This window comes from Ctenopharyngodon idella, chromosome 19 (genome assembly GCF_019924925.1).
Source record: "Ctenopharyngodon idella isolate HZGC_01 chromosome 19, HZGC01, whole genome shotgun sequence".
Taxonomy (NCBI): Eukaryota; Metazoa; Chordata; class Actinopteri; order Cypriniformes; family Xenocyprididae; genus Ctenopharyngodon; species Ctenopharyngodon idella.
In genome coordinates this window covers 5,876,993-5,902,390 of record NC_067238.1, presented here as the reverse complement: position 1 = coordinate 5,902,390, position 25,398 = coordinate 5,876,993, and the positions used below count along the sequence as shown (strand labels likewise).

General features: G+C 38.7%; 1 protein-coding gene across 3 annotated transcripts in view; it reads left to right on the top strand.

Moving 5' to 3' along the window:
• The window catches only part of top2b (DNA topoisomerase II beta), a 51,873-nt gene that overhangs the window by 13,975 nt on the left and 12,500 nt on the right, over nucleotides 1-25,398 (top strand). For all 3 annotated transcript variants that reach the window (XM_051872824.1, XM_051872823.1, XM_051872825.1), the window contains exons 12-25: nucleotides 16,968-17,125; nucleotides 17,446-17,571; nucleotides 17,942-18,052; nucleotides 18,142-18,247; nucleotides 18,337-18,446; nucleotides 18,595-18,687; nucleotides 19,675-19,789; nucleotides 20,061-20,182; nucleotides 20,441-20,589; nucleotides 21,932-22,163; nucleotides 22,699-22,833; nucleotides 22,935-23,135; nucleotides 24,772-24,967; nucleotides 25,211-25,302. In XM_051872824.1, the coding sequence (XP_051728784.1) occupies nucleotides 16,968-17,125; nucleotides 17,446-17,571; nucleotides 17,942-18,052; nucleotides 18,142-18,247; nucleotides 18,337-18,446; nucleotides 18,595-18,687; nucleotides 19,675-19,789; nucleotides 20,061-20,182; nucleotides 20,441-20,589; nucleotides 21,932-22,163; nucleotides 22,699-22,833; nucleotides 22,935-23,135; nucleotides 24,772-24,967; nucleotides 25,211-25,302 (1,946 nt within the window). The remainder of the gene's footprint in view (nucleotides 1-16,967; nucleotides 17,126-17,445; nucleotides 17,572-17,941; nucleotides 18,053-18,141; nucleotides 18,248-18,336; nucleotides 18,447-18,594; nucleotides 18,688-19,674; nucleotides 19,790-20,060; nucleotides 20,183-20,440; nucleotides 20,590-21,931; nucleotides 22,164-22,698; nucleotides 22,834-22,934; nucleotides 23,136-24,771; nucleotides 24,968-25,210; nucleotides 25,303-25,398) is intronic.

Here is a 25,398-nt window from a genome sequence, read left to right as displayed (position 1 = left end):
TATATTGTGCATAAAGAAAATGAAGCCTATAGACCTGTTTTCACAAAGATGAATGTTCAGAGCAAAAAAGGCCTGGAAAGTCTGTGAAAACAAACAGGTCTTTGAATGTTCGCACAGCGGATGAAAAAGCGGGCAAAAAAGTCCCATAGACTTATAATAGACCTTTATCACACTTCCTATTTCTGGTAAGCAAAGCAGTGTATCGCTACTTACGGTCACATCACAACACAATCAGAACTAATGGCTAAATTCTCTTGCTGGTGTGACTGCAGCGATCCGGCGGCTCTCATTCTAAACAATAACACCCTTACCCTCACCCTTTTCACGATTTCCCGACACAACAAGAATAGAGGAAAGCATGGGTGAGACTGATACGGCGGGATGAAGATCCTTCTTTTAAAATAATATGTAGCATAGGCCTACGTTCATATGTAGAAGACCAATGCATTTGCAAACTGAGGATAAAATATTTTTTTATATCTTTTCATGTGACAAGACTGAAGAAATGACACTTTGCTACAATGTAAAGTAGTGAGTGTACAGCTCGTATAACAGTGTAAATTTGCTGTCCCCTCAAAATAACTCAACACACAGCCATTAATGTCTAAACCGCTGGCCACAAAAGTGAGTACACCCCTAAGTGAAAATATCCAAATTGGGCCCAATTAGCCATTTACTCTCCCCGGTGTCATGTGACTCGTTAGTGTTACAAGGTCTCAGGTGTGAATGGGGAGCAGGTGTGTTAAATTTGGTGTTATTGCTCTCACTCTCTCATACTGGTTCAACATGTCCAAGTTCAACATGGCACCTCATGGCAAAGAACTCTCTGAGGATCTGAAAAAAAGAATTATGGCTCTACATAAAGATGGCGTAGGCTATAAGAAGATTGCCAAGACCCTGAAACTGAGCTGCAGCACGGTGGCCAAGACCATACAGCGGTTTAACAGGACAGGTTCCACTCAGAACAGGCCTCGCCATTAGAGATCGACCGATATGGGTTTTTCTATAACCGATGCCGATGCCGATGTTTAGAGGTCAGGGTCAGCCGATGGCCGATATGTGCTGCCGATTTTTAGGGCCGATATCTTGAAGTTTTCCCCTTCATTTGCATGCTAAAATGTCACACTAATAATAAGTGGATGCACAACATTTCTAAACTTAACATCATTTATTGAACACTGACTTGATTTACATAAAAGTTTTAGAGCATTTATCAAGCAGAATTTTGAACATAAATGTAAACTTAAAGTTTGTTGGAACATAAATGTAAACTTAAATATACATTTAAATAAAATAAATACAACTTTATAAATAAAAATCAATTAAAAACTTTGTCATGTTGCACAGCCTCGTATGCAAGGACAGTGCTAAACTCTTAGTGATTTCTGACATTCTTGACGGTTAACGTTAGGCAGGTTTAATGAGGATAATAACTGCTGTGCATATTCTTGAGCTGAATTTTCATTAATGCAAAGTTGGATGGAAACCCGGCTATTGTCTGCATCAAACCATGCTTCTGAACAGATGTCATACACTTCTGCGCAGTGGCGTAGCGCAAATCCGCGGGGCCCCCCCAGTCCAAGGCCTAACCCCTCCCCCTCCTTCGGGGTTCAACCAAGAAGGGGAGCCAATGGATATCACACAAGAAGCAACGTGCAAACTTTGCGGAAAAGTTATGCCGGTAAAAGCTTAACCTCGGTCAGTATTCAAAGTGAAAGTAAAAGTGACGGAGCTGCCTGACACTGCATTAACGGAGCATTTTCTCTCAGAGACATGTCTTAATTTATTCCATTATTTCTCTTGTGGCCCGTACATATAGTGAAACAAATGAGAAGAATAGTATTACGTGTTAAATAGCTTGTTTTTTTTGTTTTGTTTTTTAAAGTTGGTGCTTGAAGTAGCCTAAAGCTGCTCTTAATTTTCATTTATGACTGCAGTGTTAGGAAATATTATAGACTGTTAATAATTGTAATTATAGGTCTAATTCATTGTATAATAGACCTAAAAAATGTTTAAAACATTTTCAAAGAGGAGCTGAAAGCCTAATCTTTTATTATCCTCACAGCACGTCAGTTATGCGGTGATGCGCTGTGAAATTATTGCGGGGCAAATTTATTATAATATTAATTTCATAATAAAAGTAGCTTACCTAATAGTAATAATAATAGACTAGAAGAATGTAACAGGCTTACATTAATTGGAAATGCCAAATCCTCTTAATATTGCCAATATTTGTCGGAGTAACGTAGCTCTCAATCACGCTGCAGTGTTTGTGAGAGCTGCCGCCTTCTCCACCCCAAGCACAGAGTGAAATTCTCTGACACCGATACAGGAAAAATAATACAGAACTTATAACATTGGGGCTAATATGTTAGCAAGCAAGCTGCTGGTAGTTTTGGACTACAGTCCTTAAAGTTAACTACAAGTAAGCGAACCTTCAACCAGCTGTAGTATTATGCCAGTTCCCGACGGTTCTATGCTATCTGTTGTTTCTTTCACTAAGTGAAGCAACACTTCATAGTTTACTAGTAATATATAGTAAATATATGGCCATAGGACTTGGAAATATCAGAATTTAAGCCTTAGGCTACCTTTATCTCCCAGGACTGTTGTTGAATCTTCCAAAAGTTTCAATTTACATGTGGCAGCAGCACATTCCACCGCACCAATAACACAGGGCTGCCCACGGACGTGCCTGGCTTTAAATCGGCGCTACTAAACATGGATATCGGCCGATGCCGATATATTAAAAAAAGACAAATATCGGCCCGATATATCGACCTCTACTCGCCATGGTCGACCAAAGAAGTTGAGTGCACATGCTCAGCGTCATATCCAGAGGTTGTGTTTGGGAAATAGACATATGAGTGCTGCCAGCATTGCTGCAGAGGTTGAAGGGGTGGGGGGTTAGCCTGTTAATGCTCAGACCATACGCCGCACACTGCATCAAATTGGTCTGCATGGCTGTCGTCCCACGAGGAAGCCTCTTCTAAAGTTGATGCACAAGAAAGCCCGCAAACAGTTTGCTGAAGACAAGCAGACTAAGGACATGGATTACTGGAACCATGTCCTGTGGTCTGATGAGACCAACTTGTTTGGTTCAGATGGTGTCAAGCGTGTGTGGCGGCAACCAGGTGAAGAGTACAAAGACAAGCGTGTCTTGCCTACAGTCAAGCATGGTGGTGGGAGTGTCATGCTTTGGGGCTGCATGAGTGCTGCCAGCACTGGGGAGCTACAGTTCATTGAGGGAACCATGAATGCTAACATGTACTGTGACATACTGAAGCAGAGCATGATCCAACACATTGGACTCCAACATGATAACGACGCCAAACACACCTCCAACACAACCACTACCTTGCTAAAGAAGCTGAGGGTAAAGGTGATGGACTGGTCAAGCATGTCTCCAGACCTAAACCCTATTGAGCATCTGTGGGGCATCCTCAAATGGAAGGTGGAAGAGCGCAAGGTCTCTAACATCCACCAGCTCCATGATGTCGTCATGGAGGAGTGGAAGAGGACTCCAGTGGCAACCTGTGAAGCCCTGGTGAACTCCATGCCCAAGAGGGTTAAGGCAGTGCTGGAAAATAATGGTGGCCACACAAAATATTGACACTTTGGGCCCAATTTGGACATTTTCACTTAGGGGTGAGAGGGATATAAATGAATCAGAACATCATAGAAACACGTAAACTCAGCTCTTGTGATTTGGGCAGACATGCAGTCAATTAGGCTGTTTCTCAATATGCGTTCTTAAGCGATCTTGCATCCTTGTGTTCTCGTGTTACATCATCGTCAGCCGTCGAAGTTCAGTTCCAATACTCAAGAAACGCAAGTACAGAGGACGCATGAACGTACCCGGATTAGGGTGACCACCTGGCTATTGATCTGTTGCAGGACAATAGATGTGATTTTGCGGGACAATGCAGGACACGTGTGAGATAGATAAATTTACTACTATTATGCTATGTGAATACTGATTAACATTCGTTGGCAATTTTTTTCTGCTGGTGGGTGCCTGCCCAGTGCCCACACTATAATGTTGCGCTTCTGACGAAATTACATCCTGGAGAGAAGATAATTCTAGATTCACGAGTGCACATGCAGGAGGACAAAGTTTGAGCACGCACATGTAATATCTGAGTGAGAGAGAGTGCGCATCCAGTTTAGCTCGAGAAGGGAATCCGCCTGTGGGCGGAGAGATTCCTGCTCACGCGTTGATGCGCTACAATAATGCGCTCTCAACATTTGTCAGTATAATAACGCAACAGAAACCACCTTAAATGAACTATTAACATGAGAAGAAAGTAATGTCTGAAAGTTTCAATCAATTTTTTTATTGGTTAAAATGAGTGGAGAATATCTCGTGTTTTCCGTAGGTGCTTGACCTCTTCCGTGGGTGGCGCTCGAGCATCCACGGGATCGGCGCATGTTCGTTGGAAATATTTGCCATCAGGATAGATGATTACATGCTTTCATTTGGGCAGCTTTGATCAGCTCTTGTGGTTCTTATCCAGTATGTGAGATCCTTGCTGGTGAAGTTGTGTTTACCGACTTTGATGAGGCCCGCACTTAACCTATTCCTTTGTGCTGTCCACTCAGTTGTCATCAGCGGGAAAACCTCTCTCAGTCTCTCTACGATTGCGTTGGTTGGTTATTTTAATAGCTGCACAAATAGATTTTTAAATGCCAGTCACAGTTTTTATATTTCTTACTGTGGTATTGTAATTTCAGGGATGAACAAAATAATAATACAGAATAATACAATAATACAAAAATAATATTACAGACAGAAATAATACAAACTGAAATGCGGGACACTACTTACGTCTTGCGGGACGCGGGACAAAGCTCCCAATTTTGGGACTGTCTCGCAAAATGCGGGACGGGTGGTCACCCTAACCCGGTTGTGTTCTTGATATCGTGGATGCATCAAATGCAGACTTGAGAGAATCAAACCGTTAAAAATCCCAGAAGACGCTGCGGGTGGTCGACGTACGGAAGCCTGCAAGCTTTAAAGTTCTCGTTCTCACTTATGAGATTCATGCTACAAGCTCGCAAATACGTGACGGCTCTTGAAAGTAAACATTTGTCCAGTTGTTTTGCTTAATTTTAATAAAGTGATAACCTGAAGAAAGCTTGCAGTATTTTTATTGGCATATAAAAAAGAATCTTAACATTGCATAGATAAATACAAAGGCTACTCATTTTCATAAATACAACCAGTAAAATAAAAAGATATAAAATTATATGAAAACTGGATCTCTGTGACCATGCTGAGAACAGGATCATATTAGCTATTGTATTAACGTTCATATAATGTCCACTCTTAACAGAAAACATGATTTTTGTGATCTCATGCATGCACATATTATTGCACATCATGTGAAGAAAATTTTATATAGGCCTACACTGCCCTCCAAAAGTTTGGAAACACCCCAGGCAAAGTATGGTTTTGGACGATATCAGCATAAATCCTTATCATTTTTTGGTGCAAATACGTTAAAATAACTTGACATTATCATTGAAGATCAGCAATAATAATTTTTATTTTGATTACATAATAATGGCAATATATACATGTCAAAGTCAGACATGCCCCTTTGCCAGCTGTGATGCCTGGTTACTGGTTTAAACTTGGCCCAGGTTTGTAAAAGATTTTTGGGTCAGCACACCTTAATAGCTTCAACAATTGATTGCCAATTAAGTTTAGAATACAATGAACCAATTAGAACCAAGTTTAGGTCAGATAGCTGCTAATGGTGGATATTTTGATGAATCAAAAATTTACGTTTTTTCTATGTATAAACTGTTTATGCAATAAAATATGTTTTCGTAGTTTGTGTTGTCCCTTGTCAGTGCAAAATTATCACAAATTAAAAAGGATTCATGCCAATATTGTCTAAAACCCCACTTTTCTAGGGCGTTTCCAAACTTTTGTATAACCAAGCCTATGTATCTTAATTGTTATATTATAGAGCCAATAAATGTTAATGTGCAGTTTAATATGTTGCTAACACATTTTATTTCAGTATTTATTACATATTTCAGTCGATTTCCCTCATCTCAGTATAGCAATATTTTTTGGGAAAAACCAATAATCATTCACACACAGAGACACAGAACATGCAGGATTAATATTTAAATAGTCTTTTTGCGGCTTAATATTGACAGACACAAGTCTATATCGTGATTAGAATAAAGAATTTAGGGATTAAAAAACGTACCTTTCACAATCCTCGGCTTGATCAAGTTGATCCTCGAGATGGAATTGAATCCAGTCATGCTCTTCCATTGAGGTAAATCCTTTTAGAATTATTCCTCACCGCATCTCAAAACAATGAAAAGTATATGAAACTGACTAAGCTTGATGCGTTTTTCCAAGCTGACACGGGCGTTCACTCTCTGTTGCATATATCGCCTCAGAATTTGCATCTGAATAGCGCGCCCGCTCCGTGGGCGTTGCCGCATTATTGGATAATGAGCTGACTTGCGAACGACTGACATGTCTCTCTTTTCAAACAGATTACATAAACAGAGAATATTTGTTCCCTTTCGAAAGGGAACTCTACACTGCGTTTGAAACACATATGGGGAGCGTCATCACGTGAACCGGTGTCTGAAAGCAATTATCAAATCTCACCAATCCTATTGGCCGGCGACAGCCTATGACGTCATAATAGACACGACCCGGAAGTATAAAAGGAGTGCCTAGAGAAGCAGTCAGTATCTTATCGTCTTCAGGGACTGTTTTTGTCTGATTGCGATTCTTCAAATCTGGTAAGAATAATTACTATGTCTAACAAATGTTTCAGGAAGTGTGTGGATCCGTGTCCCAGGTTTCTGACACCTGATGACACACACAATCTGTGCGTTTTCTGTCTGGGAGAGGAGCATGCACGGACAGTGCTTGAGGGTGCTGTCTGTGTAAACTGTGAGCGTCTGCCTATTAAGACGCTTCGCTCTCATCTGGCCTGTTCTCGAGGGAAGAGGGACCAGCATCTGTGCCTGGTGGTTCTGGTCCCGCCCGTGCTGAGGCAGAGCGGCGACTGAAATCATGGGGCTCTCAGGTGGAGCTCGCTGAGGAGTTTGAGAGAGGTGTAAATCTCTCACAACCCCCAGTGGCTGATGAGGGTGAGCTGCTGGATGATGATGATGTCCTCTCGTTGACATCATCAGATCCAGCAGCGAGTGCTCTTCTGGCGTTAAAACCTGCATACCACTCAGATCTGATCCTGGGCCCAGACAGACAGGAGGTCCTGGTCCATCCCGATTCGAGGATCGGAGACAGGGCCAGAAGTCCAGTGTTGCCTCTCGGGCACCTCCTCCTCCTTGGATCAGGTCCCAGAGAAGGCGGGACTCCAGGAAGAAGAAGCAGGATTTGAGGGAGGTAATCAATCACAGACGCCAACAGCGTCAGTGATTGATTTCCTCTCCATGAGGGTACTAACATCTACTCTCTCCTCTCTTCTTCCACCTCCTGAGTAATGGTTAATTTGACCCAGGCGCTTCTTACATTCAGGCTGAGGGCTGGGCCCATGATGAATATTTTTCTGATGGCTCACCTTCTGGCTTGATAGTGAAGGGGCTCTTTCAGGCCTGATAGAACCATAGATCCCATCCTTCTATGATGGAAAGTCTTCATTCTTCGAGCCGCAGGGAGTAAGCTTGGTCTATATTTATATATTAAAATGTGTTGACCTTAGTCTTCCTGTATAGTTTTTTCCTGGGTGTGTAAAAAGTATGGGGATTTAGGGCCCTGAAGTTCCCATTAGGTTGGTTATCTTTGTGTTGGTTATATGGCCACCTTTACAGCCACCATATGGTAGAGTAGCTTTTCTCCTCTGGTCATAGCTAGAGTTTGTATTAGAGATAGGCACTCTTTACTTCAGATAGATCTATGTTAAGCATCGGCCTTCGGGGCCGCTTTACATTGTTTGGCTTGGGTTGAGCATCGCTCTTGTTTTTAGAGTTTTTCAGAGTTGCCTCCTCTCGATTGAGAGTTTTAGAGGCTGAGTTTTAGCCCCAGGCAGATCTATGCTTTTGTGTGGCCAGATTGGCCCACAGCTATAGCTAGCCTAGGCTAGAACTAGGGTTTAGGTGATATACTGAAGCAATTCACCCCATGTATTACTACCCCTGTCAGGAGAGTGTAGTTTTCCTAGTTCTGGCCTCCTCTTATCAGAGTTGTCAGGCCAAGGCCCATTACCCCTTTGGTGTAGGTGCAGGTAGGTAGCAGGCTATTGCTAGTCTCCCTGGTGCCGTTGTCTCAGGTGGTAAGAGAATGCTAGTGTTGCTGAGGCCCCACTTTTCTAGAACTTTCATTCTATACTTTGTGTAGTCTTTTCCCCTGAACCCCTTGAATTAACATTCAAGTTTGAGTGAAACAGTGTTAGCTTTCATTAAGCTCCTGTTCCCTAGGGTTTCAATACAGATATCTACTGTCTTTGGTGAAAAGCGCCCACCCTTGAAATTTCACGGTAGTATGAATGAAAAGTAAAGCGTTCTCCTGTTTCTCAGGGTTGTTAATGCTTTAGTTCTAGTTTTTGCCCTACACGATGTGAGCCCAATAACTCTATTGCTGCCACAGGTTAGCACCTGTTTCTGTAGTAGTAGGCTTTGTTCTGGCCTCCTTCAGAGCATGGTGACTAAGTTTGTACTCCCCTTGCTATAAGGGTTAAAACTGTTTTTTACTGAGTATATGGCCTGTTGGAATGCATAGCTCAGGTTGAGTTTGTTTAAGGAAACTCTCTATTCAGTTTGGTTCCTATGCAGCTCCCTTTTAGAGTTTAAACACTGCCACAAGATTTGATTGTGTTGTCTGGAGTAGAAAGCTTTGTTTTTGGGCCTCCTTTAGAGTACAATAGCTTGTTGTATCACAAGTTTTGTTGGTAGATGTTTAATTAGAGTTTGCTCACTTAAAACTAGCACTGCCACAGGTTTATGATCATTTGAAGTAGTAGGCCAGTGCTGGCCTCCTTCAGAGCATGGCAGCATATATACTTTGTACTCCCGACTGTAAGGGTAAAAAGTGTTTTTTACTGAGTACATTACCTGTTGGAATGTGTAGATTTTAAGCTCAGGTTGAGTTAAGCTAGGTAACCTCACTTGATAGTTTGGTTCTCAGATTACGCTCTCTTAGAGCTTAGACACTGCCACTGGCTGACGCCCGTATCTTTCTGGAGTAGTAGGCCATGTTTGGGCCTCTATCAGAGCATGTTGGCATAGTTTGTACTCCTCTTGCTTAAAGAGTATAAGTGTTTTACTGAGTACATTGCCTGTTGGAATATGTTGAATAGATTTAAGCTTAGGTTGAGTTAAATAGTTAACCTCACTGGATAGTTTGGTTCTCATATTGGCTCCCTTAGAGCTTAGACACTGCCACTAGCTGACGCCATGTGCCTTTCTGGAGTCGCAGGCCCTGTTTGGGCCTCCTTCAAGAACATGATGGCGTAGGTCTGTACTCCTCTTGCTTAAAGAGTAAAAAATTGTAAAAAAGAGTACTTTGCCTGGTGGAATTTAGCTCAGGTCGAGTTAAATTAGTTAACCTCACTGGATAGTTTGGCTCTCAGACTTGGCTTCCTTAGAGCTTAGACACTGCCACTGGCTGACGCCTGTGTCTTTCTGGAATAGTAGGCCCTGTTCGGGCCTCTTTCAGAGCAGAGTGGTGTAGTTTGTACTCCTCTTGCTTAGAGAGTAAAAAGTGTTTTACTGAGTACATTGCCTGTTGGAATGTGTTGAATTAGAATTAAGCTCAGGTTGAGTTAAATAGTTAACCTCACTGGAGAGTTTGGTTATCATATATGGCTCCCTTAGAGCTTAGACACTGCCACAAGCTGATGCCACGTGTCTTTCTGGAGTCGTAGGCCCTCTTTTGGGCCTCCTTCAGAGCATGATGGCCTAAGTTTGTACTCCTCTTGCTTAAAGAGTAAAAAGTGTTTTTACTGAGTACACTGCTTGTCGGAATGTGTTGAGGTAGACTGTTATGTGGGCACTCTACAGTCTTATCTGCTAGTTTAACTCGGTTTCAATCTAAACTAGTTCCCATGTTTGTGGGATCTTGCTTTATAAGCAAGTGAGCTGCTTTAGGTGTGTGGCCTTCACAGGCCGCCCTTTAAGCTATTCCCCCCACATCTGGGTGTCTTTAAGCAGATTAAGCATGTAGTTTTCACATGTTTGGCCTTTTGCAAGGCTGCTGTGATATTTCTACACGATGTACAATTACTGGGTCTCCATGATTTTGTGCCTACAGTACGGTTTATCTGTTAGGTTGAACCCAGTACTCCCCTCGTTTGAGGGTTGTTCTGCATAGTACTTAGCTCCCTAAGTCTGGTCAGTGGTTGAAGGCCTCTCTGAGGCCTCCCTATTCAAGATCAGTGCCTAGGCTGGTTGTACTCCCCTTGTTTGGGTCTCTTTAGAGTGCACAGCCTCCTCAGTGCAAATAATCAGGCGCTGAGTAGATCCTAGGATTGAGCAGAGTGTTACTTCCCTCCTTGGTAAGGGTAAAAAGCGCTAAGATGAGTCCTGCTCTCCAGGATGCCCGTCTCTACGTTCTGGTCTGAGTTGGTTACTGCCTCTTTGCAGTCACTCTTACTGGATATCTTCTCTGAAGAATGTGAATCGAGACTCTGTGATCAGACAGGTCGTTGGCCAAGACTAGGTTGTTTTAGACCAGGTCGGGCCCCCTGGTGGCATTCAGGGTTGATGTTGTTCCCCTGACAAGTGACTGGCTAGGGTTTCTTCGGGCCCCCTGGCTACATTCCCTTAGAGGTACCCTCTTTTCTCTGAAAAAAAGTTTGGTCCCAGAAGCCTTTGAGTGGCCTTGGTAGGCCTTCTGTGGAAGGCCTCTTCGAGGCTTATAGTTTGGGCTGTTGACCATAGGGAATGCTGTCACTGACAGCCTATGTAATGACCCGTAGGGGGAGTAGTTCTGGCATTTCAGTTGAAACTGCTAGTTCTGACATTTGTCTAGCCATCATTGGTATGCACTCCCCTCAAGCATGGCGGCGTGGGTATATCGTTCCCCATATGCGTTTCAAACGCAGTGTAGAGTTCCCTTTCGGTATGTAACCATGGTTCCCTCAGAACATGGAACGAGACACTGCGTTACCTGCTATGCATTGGGGCTGCCTGCTGAACAGTCCCTTCGGACGATAAGGTACTGACTGCTTCTCTAGACGCTCCTTTTATACTGCTTTCAGACACCGGTTCACGTGATGACGTTCCCCATATGCATTTCAAAAGCAGTGTCTCGTTCCCTGTTCTCAGGGAACCATGGTTACATACGTAACCTGAGACGTTTTTGATTTGACTTACATGATTTAAAACCTGACATTTCAACGTTTCTTTAGACATATGTCTCATTTTTGTGTGATAAGTATTCACTAAGTTACAGGACTAGATTTCCCGAAACCTTCTTAGCGTTTTCTTTCAGAATCACCATAAAGAAAATGTTCCGTACAAAGAGAACAAAGAGGGATTTTATAACTATTCTGTGAAGAAAAGTTAGTTTAGGATTAGTTGGGAAAGTGCATGATATTCTAAGATAGTCTCTTCATGTAAGCATTAGTATGTTTAATGTACCTGGAACACTTTAATAAGGTTGTGTAGCCATTGACACTATCCTACACTATAGTTAACATGAACTAACAATACTTTTAAAGCCTTTTAAAATTTTGGCTTATGTAAATTTCTACAAATGGCAATTTTTAGGCTATTAAAATAAAGTTAAGTAGCATAATTAAGAACTAAGATGAACTTACATTAACAATGGACAAAAGGTTGTTTTTTGCCCTTAATCTCTGACCTCCTTAAGGTCGCTGTGTAATTCACACCCTGACTAAGACACATTGGGGAAAGCATTTCAATAACCCTAATGAATGCATATAAAAATGCAGAATCAAATCAAATTAATCGAATCGTCTCGAATCAAATCGTTCTGAATTTGCAAAAATCGTTCTTGAATCGAATCGAACAGCTATGAATCGTGAATCGAATCGATTCGCTGTCTACCCAAACATTCACAGCCCTAACTTTAATATTAATACGTGTTTCCCGAAACGTTCTTAGTTAAGTATACCTTCTGTAAGTCATACTTTCGTAAGGTTGGTCTGGACCACTCTTAGCTATACCTTATCACTGTTGACAGTCAATACGAATATAATTCTGAAGCTGTAATACACCCAGTGTTCAATTAGGATAATGACAAAGAATAAAATGCAAAGATTCAATGCTAAATTCAAATGTGCTTTGGCGCTGAGCCAGAGACAGACGTGCTTAGCGCTCGTCATATATCACAACTATTCGGTGTTTTTAACTTCATCAGGTTTATTTTATTTTAAATACCCATTTGAGTTAAGTAGGTTACTGCATAAAAAAGACATGTATAGTTTGTTAAAATCAAATTCCATACACTGATGTCTATGGAAGTTGCAACAATAACCCTTTCAATTATATAATTTGACGAAGTGTTTTATTCATATCAGATACACATTGTGTATGAAACAATAAAGTTTACTCTATTCTTCTCCCAGTTCACCGGCCACTTACTTGTATGTATTTTGGGGAAAATGTCATAAATCTGACAGCTACTGCAGTGCAAACTCATCGCGCGACAAAACACATTCACTTCCACATATTTTACAATCGGAATATATCATAAAATTCATGATATGGTTAACAAGTTTGTGAATATTTAGAATAAAAAAGGAAAAACAAAATAAACGCGATACATACATACTGTATCTGTCAGCTGCATGACGCGTCTCCAAGGAATTAATACGTTCTAAAATAATGTTCTAAAATAACGGTCACCTTAAACTCATGCTGGGGGCTCAGCTAGAATATAGAGCCCTCAGAATATAAATAAAGTACAACATACAGTGGGTACGGACAGTATTCAGACCCCCTTAAATTTTTCACTCTTTGTTATATTGCAGCCATTTGCTAAAATCATTCAAGTTCATTTTTTTTCCTCATTAATGTACACACAGCACCCCATATTGACAGAAAAACAGAATTGTTGACATTTTTGCAGATTTATTAAAAAAGAAAAACTGAAATATCACATGGTCCTAAGTATTCAGACCCTTTGCTCAGTATTTAGTAGAAGCACCCTTTTGTACAGTCAATACGAATGTACAGTCAATACCCTCAGTATTTAGTAGAAGCACCCTTCACAACAACTCCGTGACTGTTCTTGAATGGCCCAGCCAAAGCCCTGACTTAAACCCAATTGAGCATCTCTGGAGAGACCTAAAAATGGCTGTCCACCAACGTTTACCATCCAACCTGACAGAACTGGAGAGGATCTGCAAGGAGGAAGAGCAGAGGATCCCCAAATCCAGGTGTGAAAAACGTTGCATCTTTCCCAAAAAGACTCATGGCTGTATTAGATCAAAAGGGTGCTTCTACTAAATACTGAGCAAAGGGTCTGAATACTTAGGACCATGTGATATTTCAGTTTTTCTTTTTTAATAAATCTGCAAAAATGTCAACAATTCTGTGTTTTTCTGTCAATATGGGGTGCTGTGTGTACATTAATGAGGAAAAAAAAAAAATGAACTTAAATGATTTTAGCAAATGGCTGCAATATAACACAGAGTGAAACATTTAAGGGGGTCTAAATACTTTCCGTACCCACTGTGGGTTTAGTTTGCAATTTGGATTATTTTTATAAGATCACATGAGTCCTGATAAATGCAATTTCTACTTCTGAAGTGCTTCTTTTATAAAGATCACTGTTTCTCACATGACGCAGTGAAGCAGCCCCTGCATAGAGTGAATTATTGATTCTTGAGCCATCGATATCAACCAATTCAGCACCAGCGCCATGGACAGCACCTGTTAACGTTGCACTTAAGAAGGTGTATCTTAAGCAGCCTCCATAAGGTATAGTTCGGGGAACATGCCTAGAAACGGTATATCTTCAGTTAAGGTCTACCTTTAGAGTCTTCGTAGCATGCTAAGAGACAACGTAATCGGGAAATCCAGCCCAGTTCATTTTCTGAGAGAGTGTCAGATTGGACTTCATTCAGAGAGAGATGACAGGTTGCGCATCATGTTAGTTTTCTTTATTTTCCAAAAACAGCAAAAAATTTTACTGTAATTGTACACAAATAAAAGAAGACATTCTATAGTTTCAATTGATATATTACTTCTGTCTCTATGACAAAAAATGAGTATGAGTATTTTAAGTTGATTTTGCTGCTATGTGAAAAAAAATCCAGCAAAATGCGCCGGTGCGTATCCCGACTTCTGAGTGTTAACATTATAATGATGTAACAACTGTGGTTTGTTGTATAGTTTACAGCATTTTTTGAGAGATATTTTTTCTTTGAGGAAATTTGCCATGTACTGTACCTGATAGGCCTCAAATTAATCAATATTGAATCGAAGGTAATCAAATCGAAATCGAATCCAATTGTGAAATTTGTGTCAATGCTCAGCTCTAGTGTTAATAATTTTTTTTTTTTTTTTTTTTTTTACTTGAAGCAAATGTTGTTGTTTTTTTTCATTTATTTTCTTGTCAGAGTGCATTAGAATGCTTAGTTCAATCACAAAAATTTTCTCCTGGTGGAGGATGCCCCCAGACCCCCCTACAAAAATTCCGTTCATAAACATTTCACATTTTTCATCTCTTTTGAGTTTGCAGGTATGTGATAAGCAAATAGAATATTATACCGCTGGCTTTGTTTTGTTCTGCTTTTTGATAAGAAATACCTACTCTCAGAGAGTGAATTATCATTTTCATTCATTTCATTCAACTTTAATGTGAAGATCGACCAAACATTTGTGTTGGTGTGAACAGGCCTTATTTGTGAAAACACTCAATTCCTGTTCAAAAGTAATGTTTTTGTCATTTGTAAAGTATTTATACATCATGGTAGTAATTGTTCCGCCTAATTTATTTTGATTTGACTTATTTAATTAAAATGATCTATATAAAATAATGAGAATGATATAAGCAGAAGTGGTGCAGAAAATGTGTATAATAGTCATGTTACAATTTAACCTCCTGGAGTCGGAGGTATCGCCGGCGATACCACCTTGGTTTTTTTCTTACCAGTGTGAAAGAGACTAAAAATACTCTGTCAATTTTGCACATACAATTAAGAGTTATACACCATTTTAATCTGTGAAATATCTTCTTGTATTTGTGTACACTTAGAGTAAAACAAAATGATGTGCTTTTTGCAAAATAAAGAAAACTAACATGATGCGTGATCTCTCGTCTCCCTCTGAACGAAGTCCAATCTGATAGTTCTCATAAAATGAAGTGTAACTTATTGAATACTAATCACAAAAAAATTAGACTTATGTCTAAAGAAACGTTGAAATGTCAGGTTTTAAATCGTGTAAGTCAAATCTAAAACAAATATTCTCTGTTTATGTAATCTGTATGAAAACAGAGCCATGTCAGAAGTCCGTGATTCAGCTCATTATCTGCTAATGCGGCCACACCCACGGAGCTAGCGCTATTCAGACGCAAATTCTGAGGCAATACATGTATACATCATCGCAATCGTGTATTTATTATCTTTAAAAGTGTTTATCTGCATGTTATAGCCACGGTTAGCGATCTCTGGAAGCCTCTGTTAGTTCCTGGAATGTCACATGGCCTGTTCTTCTTTAGAGTAATTTGTGGACTAAATGTGCACAGAGCGCCCTCTAGCTGCAAGTATGAATTGAAAACAGTATCCAGCGCTCATAGTGATGACAATAAATATTGAATAAATATTACTCCTCTGTATAGAAAATTGGCATAAACATATGAGAATCCATCAATATTTCTCCAAATGTGCATGCTTTTAAGCATATTAAGAAATTGCAGTAAAACAGAGGTCAAAATGTGAAGCTTGAGTCTTAGATCTTTTCAATGATGTATAGTTTTGTCAACTGCACATTAACATTTAGGCTATATAATATAACAAATATAGTAGCCTATATGAAATGCCATAGAGGTAGGAATGTTCAGACGCTTTGCATCACAGAAATACATTATTACACTATACTTTATTTAATATAAGTATATTAAAATAGAAAACCATTATTTGGTTAGAGACTTAAGACTTCTTTTAAAAAAAAATGTGTCCAATCTTTTGACTGGTACTGTAATTTAACATAGGGCTATACAAAATTTTCTTTACATGATGTGCAATAATACGTGCATGCATGAGATCACAAAAATCATGTTTTTTTGTCAAGAGTGGACATTAATCCTGTTATCAGCATGATCACAGAGGGTTTTTTCACATAGCCTACCTGACTGAAAGGCCTCATTATTATGCGGGTCATTATTATGCGGGTCCTTTTGCAGGTCATAATGTGGATCTTTTGCCTTCTCAGGTGTGAATCACAGCATTATTCTTGAAGATTCATGCCTCCACGCATACTGTGTTTCTTGACAAAAAGTGTCTTACAAAATTTAAATTAATATATTGTTTTATATGAACGAGTAGGCAGGATAATTTTTACATTATTTTGAAGCAAAAACTCTAGTCTACAACCTCCAATACCCAGAAGTCTTGTGAACACAGATTTAATATTATTTTTTTGGCCTTATTTCAGTGACTTAAGTTAAGTTTTTTGTTTTTTCAATAACCACGCATAAACGTTATTCCTTCAAAAAAACAAACATATACATACATGTTCCTCACATATTATGGTAGCCTAGTTTGTGCTGAATACAGTGTAATGACACTTTTTCCATTAATATGTTTATGAACAACTGAAAAAAGCACAAATGTCAGGGCATGTCAAAACTTCTCCAGGGCCCCAAAAATCCTCAGACCTCAGAGGGTTAAAAAAATGACAGTTGCTTTCATTTGGTAATTGCAGTTTTGCTCCGTATTGCGTATTGTAGCAGCTTCTTTGTTTGGCAGATGACTTCTTAAAGTACTGTAAATATGAAAGTGCTGTTTAAAATGTTTGATTCGTCTGTGAGTAACTCTTGCTCTGTCATGTAGGGGGAAAACACTCTTCAGAGTGCACTCTGATCCTGACTGAGGGAGATTCAGCCAAGTCTCTGGCTGTCTCCGGTTTAGGAGTGATCGGGCGAGATCGATATGGAGTGTTTCCACTCAGGGGAAAGATCCTCAACGTAAGGGAGGCTACACACAAACAGGTAAGCAGCAAAAATCTTAACACGGAAAGACAATATTGACAAGTTTTTAAATAGGTCTCATTGTTAAACGATGTGTTGCTGCTCAGCTCTAAAATATTTCACTAGTTAGAAATTGCTTTTTGAAAATATAAACAGTTAAAAAGTTTTTTTTTTTTTTTTGCCTAACCAGCTATGGCAAGCAAACTAAATTTACTAATCGCTTGGTTTGGCCCCAATTAAATCACATTGGTCCAAAATTTCACATGTGCTCATTAAACATCAAGTATGTTTTGACTGTGATTTTTTTTTAAACTGAAAGTTGACCCTTGCTTTGATTGTAGATAATGGAGAATGCAGAAATCAACAACATCATTAAAATTGTGGGTCTTCAGTACAAGAAGAGCTATGATGACCCAGAATCCCTGAAGAGCTTACGCTACGGAAAGATTATGATCATGACTGATCAGGTGTGATTATGTTCTTTAGTTGGTCTTAATCGAAATAATTTTGGTAACACTTTATTTTAGGGTCTTTTAACTAGTTGCTTATTAGCATGCATATAGTTTATTAAGCACATATTAATGCCTTATTCTGCATGACCATATTCTACATTCTTAATCCTACCCAATACCTAAACTTAAGAACTACCTTACTAACTATTAATAAACAGTAAATTAGGAGTTTATTGAGGGAAAAGTCATAGTTAATAGTTTATATGTGTTCCCTATACTAAAGTGTTACCATAATTTTTTAAGAGAACGGGTCTTTTCTGTTCAGAATGTATGCAGAGATATTTCCTAAACCTATATGCATAATTTCTGTTATGTGTACTATCAGGATCAAGATGGCTCCCACATCAAGGGTCTTCTCATTAACTTCTTCCATCATAACTGGCCATCTCTGCTGAAGCACACCTTCCTGGAGGAGTTCATCACACCCATTGTGAAGGTATGATAATCATCCAACAACAACTACAAGTTCAGTTTGTCAGTTGCCTCAGTTTTTTTTTATACTTGTTTTTAAAATTTTCTCTTTAGGCCAGCAAGAATAAACAGGAAGTATCATTCTACAGCATCCCAGAATTTGAAGAATGGAAGAAGCACACAGACAATTTTAAAACTTGGCACATAAAGTACTATAAAGGTTTGTTTTCTGTTTCCTACTTATTTGAAAGAATCTGCATCAAAAAGCAAGCAGCATTCTTGACTATATGTTAACTGCATATTTGTCAGGTTTGGGTACCAGCACAAGCAAAGAAGCAAAGGAATATTTTGCTGACATGGAAAGACATCGAATTATGTTTAAGTACAATGGCACCGAAGATGATGCTGCCATTACACTGGTTAGTTTTTTTTGCTCCTGTTCTTAATGTTGGATCTTGTTTGTACTGTGTTTGGTGCAACATTACTTTTATTAAGATATTAATTTTTATAATTCATATTCATATAACTTTGACATATTGATTAACATTGTCTGTGAACTCTGCTCAGGCCTTCAGTAAGAAGAAAACGGATGACAGGAAAGAGTGGCTGACTAATTTCATGGAGGATAGACGGCAGAGGAGGATGCATGGATTGCCTGAGGTACAGCTGTCAGTTACACACTACAGCTCAAATGAAAGAGAAATGTTTCTAATGATAAACATAACACTCTTAAAACAGTCTTTATATAGAAGTAGCGAAATAAAGTTTTTTTTTCACACAGAACAAGTTTTTGCATTCCACTTGTATTCCACAATGTAATCCTGTTTCTTTTTCTATTTCTCACGCATGAGCTCCACATTTTTAGGAGCTGTGTTAAGTAAAAAAAAGTACAACTTTTAAAAGCACTTCTCCATTGCCCTGCGCCTAGTTCTGTGTGAAAGACATTCCTTTTCAAGACAAACAGGTCGCCTGCTACTGCACAACACCAACAAATTGCGAGTTGGCAGGTGTTCATTTCATAATCTGTGAACAGTGGTAGCTTATTTAATGTATATGTCCAAAAAAAACTGGTAATGTCATACTTTGTAGTGGTATTGTGGTATTGTGTACTTTTTGGTTGTAAAATTATTACCTGTGAAGGAAATTAAATTGAATGTAGCTATACCAGTGGACCTCAAAACAGAGGGATTCATTTGTGAATGGGGCATCGCTCATGCCCCAGAAAAAAAGAGACAGCACGCTTAGAATACACATAACATATATTGCATTAAAATAAAGTAATGAGAGGAATGTCGCCCACTGCAAAAGTAAAAGTACAGTTTTTTTCATTTGAAATGTACTCTAGTTAAAGTACCCACATTTAAATCTACTCTTAAAAGTACACATTTTCCAAAAATGTACTCAAATAAATGTAACAGAGTAAATGAAGTTCGTTACTACCCACCTCTGATATTAATTACACATTTTTATGCATTTTACGCATTATGCATTTTTACCATCTCTACAAACTACATAAGGCCAATACAAACTTAAAGTGTCAAGATTTTTCAAGCTGTTTAAAACTCTTTCTGTCAAGTATGTCACTACTGCTAAAAATGAATAATTTTCTGATCTTTCATTTTGCACATCTTTGTTTTCTTATCATAGCAATACCTATATGGCACAGCAACACGACACCTGTCCTACAATGACTTCATCAATAAAGAACTCATCCTCTTCTCCAATTCTGACAATGAGCGTTCGATTCCATCACTTGTTGATGGTGTGTATCTTCATTTACTTTTTTAACATGTTAAACTCTGGATTTCTCTTCTTAGCTGAGTGAATAAATATTTTTATTTATTTATTTTATTTTTATTTATTTATTTATGTATGTATGTATGTATGTATGTATGTATGTATGTGGAATAATTGCTGTTCTAATTATGTTTGCCCGAAGTGATAATAATGTAGATGTGAAATTTCCGAATGCTGTTTGCCTGTAATTAACTGGGCTTGTAAATTTTAACTTTACTTTTATCTGCTGTATGCAGGTCTGAAGCCAGGTCAGAGGAAAGTGTTGTTCACCTGTTTGAAGAGGAATGATAAAAGGGAGGTTAAGGTGGCCCAGCTGGCCGGATCCGTGGCTGAGATGTCTGCATACCATCACGGTGAAGTTAGTAGCAAACTTTTCTTTGCCTTTCTTCTTTAATTTGTTCTTGGTCATTATTAGTGCAATAATTTACTGGTTTTCTTGATGGATTGATTAAAATGCAGATTCATATGCATCAGCCTTAAAAAATGTATTTTAAACTGTGAATTGTTTATAATGTTGAAAATTACCAGAGATCAAATGCACACTTATTTATTGAAATTAATATTAAAATTGAACTGAATTAAAGATTTTTTTTAAGAAATGTTTTTTTTTATGCAGCAAGCCTTGATGATGACTATCGTGAATTTGGCCCAGAACTTTGTGGGCAGCAACAATATCAACATCCTTCAGCCTCTTGGCCAGTTTGGTACCCGTATCAATGGCGGTAAAGATGCTGCCAGCCCTCGTTACATCTTCACTATGCTTAGGTAAGATTTTATTTGTTTTGATTTAATAATTTGTGAAGTGAATGTTTAGACCAGGTATAATGGTGCATTTCTAATAATGATCAGATCTGAGAAATGTTGAGATCTTCATGATGATGCTTTTTAGGGCTGCAACTACTGTATATTTTAATAACTGATTTTTTTTGTTGATTATTTCTTTGATTAATCGGATGAAAAAAAAATCCAGTAATAAAAAGTACTTTGATTCCATTAGAGGCAATGTAAGATCAAATGCTTAGTTGGAGACTGTTTTATCAGTAAGTTGACTCAGAAGATTCAACATTTTAAATAAAAAAATAAAATCTATGCTGTGACAGAAATTAGTCTTTGATAATGTCTAAATATATGCATTCAAATAGAATACCCACTAAATGTAATTATACCTAAAACAGTTTGCTCTCATCTAGCAGTGTTGTCAACAGTTTTCTCAACAAGTTTTCTTAACCCTGTTTAAAAATAGGTCTATGCTGCCCTCTTATTTATTTTTTTCAACCAGATATCTGCCTATTTTTAACTTACACATGCTTTTTTAATTAAAAAATTAATAAAATTGTGTTTATTTCAAACATTTGTATTATTTTATATAGAAATAAATTCTGTATAATGTATTGTTTAGAAGATATGAAACTCTTCCTGTTTCCCTTTGTTGAAATTACTTTAATCTCTCGCCATGGCAACACCTTTCGAGATATCTAATATCTGTTCGCAGTTTAACATCTTCAGTGTCTTAGCACCATGTTAAAACTGTTTGGTCTGAATCGAATAAACCCTCTAGGAGTAGAAATTTAAAATTCTGAGCCTGATTTTTCAAAAAATCCACATTCAAACCAAAATAGCCGACGTTCTGTTAGTCGGAGCTAATGAATTTAAACTAGAAAGTTGTCCAGCTCGATGAGAACAATATATGAACCAAGTTTGGTAACTGTAGGTAAAACTAACTCCCCCACTTTTGTCAAAAGGTAGCGCTATAGAGCCCCTCCTCCCCACTTGCAATTTAGCATCCTCAGTGTCTTGACTTCATGCTGACCGAGATAAGTGACAATTGGATGAATTCCCTAGGAGGAGTATATCAAATTCCAGAGTATGCGTTTTCCAAACAATGCAAACGATGTGTTTTTTCCATAGAAATGCATTATCCCCTACTGTAAAGTAATGTGCCTGGTGTATGTTTTCTGTGTACAGGGTTAGATGGAATTAATCAATAATCAAATCCGTTGCCAATTATGTTCATTATCGATTGTTATAAATTTTATTTGATCGATTAGTATCTTCAAATACACACACCAATATTGTACAAGAAATCAGTTTTTCTTTTTTCTCACAGTCCATTGGCCAAACTGCTGTTTCCTGCTGTGGACTCCAGCCTGCTGAAGTTTCTGTATGATGACAACCAGAAGGTGGAACCAGAGTGGTACATACCCATAATTCCTATGGTACTGGTAAACGGAGCTGAGGGTATCGGGACTGGCTGGGCCTGCAAGATCCCCAACTATGACCCGCGAGAGATTGTTAACAACATCAACCGTATGCTCAACCACCAGGACCCCCTACCCATGGTAACACCTCATCCTCACTCTTTTACTGATCATTGCATGTTTAATAGGAATGTGACAGCATTAAATTTTACAATAATCACTGAAACTTACATCACGGTATCCACTATATTTTTTAACTTAAGAGCGGGCATTTGTAACATAAATGTGTAAGGCTTCCCGTGTTTGCTGCTTTTAGTTATTTTAGCTGTATAGAAATAGTTAGTCTTGCTTCTTAATATTGTAAACTTTATTTGTAAAGGAATTTGGCCTAATTAGCAGAGCTGAACTGCAAGTGCCATTCTGTCCATGTTACGTTATGATAGTAAAACCAAAACATGAGTTAAAAAGTAATGCGACCAGTGTTTTCCATTTTTAGCATGTTTGTGTCTTGAGACCTTATCTAGCAACAGTGATAAAAAGCTGCCACTATTGCTTATTGAAACTTACTGCCATACAACACCATACCATATCTTCGGACAGATGGAGGGATCTTCAAACTCAGGTTCAGATTAAGTTAAGATTACTTATTCTGTGGCTCTCTTTATGCTTTTCTTAGCTGCCCCGCTACAAGAACTTTAAAGGCATCATTCATGAGCTGGGACAGAATCAGTATTTGGTCAGTGGAGAAGTGTCCGTTCTGGACAAAAATACTATTGAGATTATTGAACTTCCTGTTCGCACCTGGACTCAGGTAAGGTCACTGGTAGAAGTCTTGATTTTATGACATTAGATCTATTTATTGGAATGCTGGTGTGCTGGTGGTGCCAGAAATCTTTTTTTTCTCTCTCTCAGGCATATAAGGAGTCGGTTCTCGAGCCCATGCTCCAAGGAACAGATAAAACTCCTCCCCTGATCAGCGACTATAAGGAATACCACACTGACACAACAGTGAAGTTCGTGGTGCGCATGACAGAGGAGAAGCTGGCACAGGCAGAGGCGGCCGGCCTTCACAAGGTCTTCAAATTGCAGTCATCCCTGACCTGCAACTCCATGGTACGAACCTCCCCTCCTGAAGCTCTTGAATCGAGCTAACATGATTATGTCACATCACACCTGGATTAATAATTAGGTCAGAAACATACTCTGTGCTGGTACACAGATTTAAGTGCTCTGTCGAATGGTTGTGTATGGTCCTGCTGTACATACTTGATGTGCAGTCTTGCATTATTGCGGTAACAGATTTCAGTACTCAGGGGGCTGATACCCCTGTTACATTTAAATATCTGTGCCATTAAACTCAACATTAAAGCTTCACTATGTAATAAAAATCACAGTGTTATTAATCAGAGAGTGCAAAGGAATCCATGTTCCAAACCGTGTCTTTTTCCAGCACTTTTATAAACCTTTAAACAGAGAAAAGTAGCTCTGGCTACTCTGGCGCATGTATGGTGTAGGAGTTGCATGAAGCTGAATGTTAATTGTCACAATGGAAAAAACAAAACAAAAAACAAACAGAAAGCAAAAAGGGAAAGTGACAGAGTCCGTAATGAAATCGGAATCAACATTGCCTTGGCTCTTCAGAGGTGGCAATAACTAAGATTTAAAAGTGAACATGAGTTAGCTTTTTTCTTTCTGAAAAAGTAAGATATTTTATGAACTGATAAATAGCCATGTAATTTGAGTTCAGTATATAACATAATCAGACTAGCAAGACCACTATCAGATTACTGCAGTTTTTAAACGTCTAGAGAGCCAAAAGTTACATATTGTAGCTTTCAATGGCATTTGCAACATATTTTTTGATATGTGTTCATGTACTTGCATAGAATAAGGCACTATGATTTCCGCAATGCGGAAAACACGGACATAATCGCAGGATCCAGTCATAAAAATGAAATATAATATGGAATATCAAGGAATTTGGCAAAGTTTTGGATGAATAAATAATGCTTTAATATTTCCTATTAAAGCAAGGCATACCGCCTTGAATCTGGTCAAGTGTATCCATAGCAGACTGGTGGGAGTGGCCTAGGATGCAACATGCCCATTGCATTATGGGTGTTGAATTTTTCCTATCTATTTGGCAAAAGGCAAGACAGTAGCCTTTTTTCTCTGTTTTCTCTAGTCAGGTAGCACCGTTTTCAAAAACATTTTGCTTTTCTACTGCATACCCAGCTAACAGGGAACCCTGTTATAATATCTTTATATAATATCATATCTTCTGTTAACCATAACTTTCACTTAAGTTCTTGGGATGTTTCGACGTTCTGTTCAGACAGGAACAGCACGATGCGGGAGGGCTCGCGCTCTTCAGATACAATGACAGAATATGACAGAGAGTTTTAAAGTGAAACAGACACTGGGATGAATAAGTCTCTATTCTCTCTGACATCTCTGATGTAATCAGCATGGACTTTTAAGATCGTCTAACTGCGAGACGTAAATTACGTTAATGACACAATTTCACATGCTTCACACTTAACATTGACAGCCCTAATAAATATATATATATATATATACAGTATTTTCTGTGAACCATGGTAATCTAACAGTATTTTAATGATAATTAAAATGTGAAACGGTAATACTAACTACCTAGAATTTTACCATGGTTTATTGTGAAACTGGTAACCGATGATGTACCGTATGATTTGTATTTGCCTCATGATTTTTTCTGTCTGGTCTGTAGGTGCTGTTTGATCACATGGGCTGTCTGAAGCGCTATGAGTCTGTGCAGGAGATCCTGAAGGAGTTCTTTGAGCTGCGCTTGCACTATTATAAACTGAGGAAGGACTGGCTGGTAGGCAGTCTTGGCGCTGAGTCAGCCAAACTCTCCAACCAGGCACGATTTGTGCTGGAGAAGATTGAGGGAAAACTATCAATCGGTGAGATATTTATCCATATGTCTGACAGATTTTAAGAACCTTTTTGGCCTGAATCCTCTTTCTGTATGTATTTTTCCTGTTTTTCTGGTTAGTAAGTTTGCATTTCTGCTTCAGTATAACTGGTAATAGCAGCTTTGCAGCAGAGGAAAAATGAATGAAGCACCCTTTAAATTTAAATTTTAAACATTAAAAAGTGAGTTCCGTGCTCTCAGTGTGTTGTAATAGTTTGTATTATTTTACCAGAGAACAAGTCAAAAAGAGATTTGATCCGAATGCTCGTGCAAAGAGGATATGAATCCGATCCTGTTGCAGCCTGGAACAAAGCCCAGGAGAAGGTATGTGAGAAAGCTTAGATGATAGATACAGCTATGTGTATTAGAGCTGCACGATTCTAAATAAAATGAGAATCACGATTTTTTGGTTTCAAATAA